A 6,000-nucleotide genomic window follows, 5' to 3' on the forward strand; every position below is an offset into this window, starting at 1 on the left:
GTTTCTTTTCCTGTCTTAAAAGAAGTAAACAATTGCCTTGCAAAACCTCCAGTACATTTTAATGTTACAAAACAGCAATAAATAATGGGCAAGAGGAATGTCATTCCACAAGACACTTCATCTCACTTCACGTAAAATTACAGGATTTTCTGCTGGGGAAGAAAAAATACACATCCACATATTCTACCACAGACTCCTCACGTTTGTATAAACCACATTTATTTTGTCTCTATGCCATTTTAAAAGTTGAAGGCAGGAATTCTAACCAAGAAAGAAGGAATGGTCACTGCCAAATACTTTGGGTTGCACTCTCCAGTGCCCTGGCACCACATCCTGGCACTTACTGCAGGGCAAGGTACCCACGCCTGCTGGGGTAAGTGTCAAGACAAATCAGAGAGAACTGGAGTGTCTGCATTTGTTTGTTTTATAAATGTTCAACTCACTTGTACGGCATGAAAGAGAATTCACTCTAAAACGCCTTCACTCATGCAGCTTTTCTGAATGTTTATGGAGATAAGGACCTAAAAGCAGCCTAACTGGCACCTGGTAATTTGAGATGTTTGATTTAAAAAAAAAAACAAAAACCACAACCCTAAGTAGTGATGCTCTGCTGGTAACTGTCGGAAGAGGTGGCTCTGTTCTGCCAGCGGTGTTTGTAACAACTCGGAGGGCGCGTTTTGCTGTGCAGCTCCCTGCGTGCAGGGCAGAGAGGGGGCAGGCGGAGCCGAACTGCACAGCTAAGCACATTGCTGCTCCAGATGTGAACCGCGCACACGGGCTGGCCAAAAAAGCACAAGAAGAAAAAGCAGTGGCAGAAAGGACGTTCCTGTAAGGAGCCGAGCGCGAGAAGCTCTGAATTAAGGCAAGTAATTAAACAAAGCACCGACACCGCACATAGGTGACACGGGGCCAGAGAGAAGGAGCCACCCGAAATAACGTCCCAGGGCGGGCAGCGCGCTGCTGCTTCCCCCCGTTCCGCTTCCCACCATTGTTGCAGGGGCTCGGCGAAGGCAGCGCGGCGACTGACAAGACCTTACAGCCTGCCGCGGGGATGGCGGGCAGCCAGACCCTCCCGGACGCCTTTCGGGGCTCCGGCACCGGAGGCAGACTCGCCGCGGGGCCGCCACCCCGGCCGGGGAGAGCCGGCTCTCCGGGGGCGACGCCCCCGGCTTGGGAAGCGCTGGGGGCAGGCACCCCCACAAGAGAGCCCCTCGCTCGCCCCCCACCCCGTTACGCCCTTCAAAAGTTCAGAAACAAGACAAAAAACAAACAAAAAAACCCACCGAGGCCTCCCCCCGCCCCCCGGAGGCCGGTGCGCGGCTGCCAAGTCTCGGCGTGGAGGAATTCACCGCGGCCGGGCCCCCCCCGCCCGGGACGGGGAGACGCGGCGCCCTCCGGGGGGGGGGGGGGGCCGGCAGTGTTCGCCTTTGCAGCGAGCACCCCCTCTCCCTCGGCCCCCACCTGCGGGGTGGGGGAAAGAAAGGGGCGAAGCGACCCCCCCGCTCCCCTCTACTCACTCCAAGCAGACACACTTTCAGCTCGCGTATCGCCATCATCTGCCCGGGGCCCGGCCGCTCCGCATCCCCCGCCGCGCCGCCGCCGCTCCGCACTGCCCCGCCGCGGCGCGGCTCAGCCCCCGCCGCCGCCGCCGCCGCCGCCGGTCACATGCGCCCGGCCCCGGCCCCGCCTCGCCGCTGCCCGCCCGGAGCCCGGCGGTTGCCGAGCGTGGGGCAGGTCCCGTCTGCGGGAGAGCTGGGGCGGGCACGGGCCGTCCCTTGGCTGGAGGAGCGAACGTGCTCGGTGCTGCAAACCGCGCCTTAACGCTGCGCCCTGGAGCGGGCTTGTGAGCGGGGAGATGTTGTGTAAATATTTGCTGTTGTGAGAAAAATAATCGGTGAGAGACTGCATCCTGCATGGGACTGCACATATGCTTAGTCCTACACACCATGTGCTGGTCTAGATAGAGGATTTGGACTGCTTCGGTTGGGAAGGATCTGAATCCATCTACCTTTTTTTTTTTTTTTTTTAGTTTGACTTACTAGGTGCAGAAAACATTTAAAAGAGTAACTCCGTTTTTACCCAATCCTAGTAATACATACCCATTTTTGACTAAAACAGTCAACCTCGGGTTGACAGTAGGGCTGTACCCCACCCATCAAAAAGTTATGCTAAATGCTACATTGCAGCTAATGTCAGGACCAGTCCACCAAAATCAGTGAGGGGGGTTCGTAACCACTCTTCTCTGCTCTCGGTAGCCAAAGTCCTAGAATTTGTGGAGAAGAGTTGCGTGCTATAACCCCAGGAAAGCAGAAGAGCGTCATCTGACAGGTATTTGAAGTCATAGCCTCCGTTCTACTTACAGTTTTATTTTCATTTTTTCACTAACTTATCAAGTAGGATTGCTGAAGGGAATGAAGAAAATCTTGATTAGTCATTGTGAGATTACTGCCACGTCATTAGGAGCTTCCTGGCAATAAACTGTTGTGGCCTTCATTATGTCACTAATGAGTTCCACATTGGGTCCTACGCTCACACCGATAGGCTGGAAGAAGATGTTCACTCTTCCAGAATCCTAGGCCAAGGAAACGCTTGGAACAAAGCAGTTGTTATCCCCAAGGAGGAAAACACAAAGCATTTCTAGTGGAGTATCACAGCCTGTCAGGAGAGACACTATCAAAAGAGAGATATCAAAGGAGAGGCTCGTCAGACAGATGCTTGGGGTTTAATTAAGCTTGTCTTTTTGGGGGAAAATTTAGCAAAGAGAAACAAAACACAGCAGGTTTTCAGACAACCAATACAGAATATTGCTAGGATTCTGTCTGCTCGTTGCCTTTGCACAAGAACGCATTATACAATAAAGTCTTTCAATAAGCAAATAGAATACGCTCACTAACAATTACAGTTTGCACTCATAGCACAACTAATCTAAAGCAGCCCAACATTTCAGCCAGTAATTAATTCTGCAAATCGACAGAAGATATGAATTTTTAAGGTTTTACACCATCTCACTCCATCCTTTCTCTCAATTTTAAGTCTGAGTTAAATGTTGCTCCTCTAGCTTTGATTCTGACTTTTCCACTGTTGAGGGACTGAGATTCACAGACAGTGTTATGGTTCAGGATCACCTTTTCATAAAATCTTCTCTTTCTTTGTCACACCTTTAAACATTTCCGTGTCTTTCATGTACCCCATTGGTCATCTATCCCTTTTCTTTGGTCCAGATTTTCTAATTCTTGATGTTTGGGAATTTTTGCTTATTGTCCACGTGAAACATTATACCAGCTGGATTAATTTCAGCAAGAAACACTTGAATTACATTAGATTCTAATCTAATCTACATTCGATTGTGGATTACAGAAAGATTGATAAGTGGCACACTATGTTCAAAGCTGTTCAGTGTCACAAGCACTGCTTGAGGTGCGCTCAGATTAAGCTACAATGATGTAATGAGAGCATCCATAGAGCAGATAATGCACTTCACTACACATGCATTGACTCTGCAGCTTTAACCGAGGCGCCTTAACTTTCCAAAGCCCATCCATTTTTGAGACAGTCATTTTTGATACATCCCACTGACTTCAAAGGCATGTAAGTACTTCTTCTTCAAATACACAGTGGTGAAACAGGAGCCCTCATTAAAAAAGGTTAAAGCCCAGACCTCAAAAGCTTACTTCTGAAGATAGCAAATAACTAATTAGCTATTACAAACAAGCAAATTGTTTAAAACAGTAGCACGAAGGTGATCCAGTGGAAGCTGTTCAGGCTGAAACAGCAGGAGAGAGAGTGTTAAGGAGGGGCAATTTTACTTGCACAGGCAAAAAGTCTGAAGAGCCAAACAAAAAAAGAACAACCAGCGGAAAAAATAACCCACTGTACTCATTTAAACAAAGAGTCTAGAAACAAAAAAAAAGGAAAAAATATCCCCCAAAATTAGGGAGATAAGAAGAGAGAAAAATAACAATACAAACAGACATGTGCTCCACTATTAAAAAAAGCTAATGACGTTCGTTCTTCCAGGAACTGGCATAATCCATGTGTTTGTCTGCATGCAAGACGCTGTGGTCAGGAAAACATTTTTGAGGAATTGGTCATGTTGCAGTGTTTTCAAATGGCTGGTTAAAAGCAAAGGAAAACAAGTCTTTGCATCCTAAAGGTTTTCTTTTTTTCCCTTTTGTAGCATCTTATTCAATGAATAATTACAAGGTTTGAAGCAATGATTTACCTCACTTCTTTCTACCCAACGGTATTTTGCTTTTGGGAAATACAAAGCCAAGCAGCTTTGTTTTTCAGCAGCCTCCCCTCGGAGTTTCAAGTAAGCCCTTCTCTCCTCAGAAGTAATTTCCTTCAGTTTGCACAAACTGGAGGAGCCAGACCATCCTTTAGTTTATTCTAATTTTGTAACAGTGCAATTGCACTGATCTCAAATTAATTACTCCTTAGTGTGAGAGATTTAGGTCCTCGGAGCTGGGCTTAAGCCAGCAAGATGCCATCTGGCTCAAGGTGTTTCTGAGTGTGATAATTGGAGGAAAGTTTGTTCAGGCCTGTCTCCGTCTGGAAATTCAAGGTAGTACTAGTTGCCTTGGGAGGGTAGGATTGATTCATCCTTCACTGTGTTTGGGTTTGGTTTTTTTTTTTGCTTAGACAGCTAAAGCAGGACTATCCTGTCACTCACCCTAGTTTTTTCAGTGTAACACCACTGATTTCATGTGAATAGACCCATCAAGGAGAGGAAGGAAGGCAGCCTCCTGCTCAGAGGCACAAGTCAGGAAGACTGGGTTATTCTCCTGCCTGCAGGGTTGCTTTGCTGTGAGACCTGGGGCTGGGTACCTGACAGTGCTCTGTCCTGGCGTGTGGTCCTCCAGCAGCCTGGGGCAATGGTAGCTGGGGCTGCTGTCACCCTCCTCTTTGCCCCTACCCGCATGTTTCTGCCCCTCTGTGGCTCGTGCTGACAGAAAACTAGTCCTACGTTCAAAAGTTTTCTGCGACCTCAGCCTGTTCCTCTCTAGAAGTGGTGTGGTGGTATTTATCTAGCCTGTATTGGTAGGAAACGTGATGCTTGTGAGGTGCTGGCAATGTTCCCAGGCTTATGAAGGCATCTGCCTTCCTCCTCCTGCTTCCTCTCTCCGGTGAGTGACCTACGCAGAGAAAGATCCCTCCAAGACCCTGATGCGTACCCAGCTCCCGAAACTGCTGCTGTCTGTCCCGAGCACCTGGTCAGCTACTTCCTTTCTCCCACTGTTGCTTTCCCTCTCAATTTCTTGGCAAGCATCTTCCTCACACAAAAATGTTATCCCTCCTCTTCACTGGTGAATTCAATCCAGGCCCTCCTACTATGGGCTGCCATCCCAGCTCTTATTCCCCAGGCACAGAGCAGGAGGCAAGTTAACCCCACGCTGCCCGGGGAGAAATGCCTCTGCGTCCCATGGATGACACGAATGTACAGTAATGACTGCCGCTGCCAAATTCTCTTAAAAGGAAAGCAGCTGCTGCTGAGCAAGCAGTTCTTTGAGCAGGAGGAACAGCTTCCAGCTCAGACCCTAGATCCCATGCAAAATCCGGTGGTTACGAAATGACTAAAAGTCTGGAAGATGCTATTTTTTGTTTGTTTGTTTACTTAGAAGGCTTTGGGGAGACCTTACAGCAGCCTTCCAGTACTTAAAGGGGGCCTACAGGAAAGATGGGGAGGGGCTCTTTATCAGGGAGAGTAGTGATAGGATGAGGGGTAATGGTTTTAAACTGAAAGAGGGTAGGTTTAGATTAGATATTGGGAAGAAATTCTTCACTATGAGGGTGGTGAGGCACTGGAACAGGTTGCCCAGAGAAGCTGTGGATGCCCCATCCCTGGAAGTGTTCAAGGCCAGGTTGGATGGGGCTTTGAGCAACCCGATCTAGTGGAATGTATCCCTGCCCACGGCAGGGGGGTTGGAACTAGATGATCTTTAAGGTCCCTTCCAACCCAAACCATTCTATGGTTCTATGATTGATTCTATGATTAATCGC

At 48.5% G+C, this 6,000-nt stretch overlaps 1 protein-coding gene across 1 annotated transcript in view; it reads right to left on the minus strand.

Annotated features, from left to right (window-relative positions):
• The window catches only part of RAB31 (RAB31, member RAS oncogene family), a 62,695-nt gene extending 60,768 nt beyond the window's left edge, over window positions 1–1,927 (minus strand). Inside the window, 5 exon segments of the mRNA XM_075494358.1 lie at window positions 1,518–1,609; window positions 1,612–1,680; window positions 1,683–1,809; window positions 1,812–1,855; window positions 1,858–1,927. Coding sequence (XP_075350473.1) covers window positions 1,518–1,609; window positions 1,612–1,680; window positions 1,683–1,809; window positions 1,812–1,855; window positions 1,858–1,927 — 402 coding nt within the window.
• Window positions 1,928–6,000: the final 4,073 nt, after the last annotated feature.

Source organism: Mycteria americana, chromosome 2 (genome assembly GCF_035582795.1).
Source record: "Mycteria americana isolate JAX WOST 10 ecotype Jacksonville Zoo and Gardens chromosome 2, USCA_MyAme_1.0, whole genome shotgun sequence".
Taxonomy (NCBI): domain Eukaryota; kingdom Metazoa; phylum Chordata; class Aves; order Ciconiiformes; family Ciconiidae; genus Mycteria; species Mycteria americana.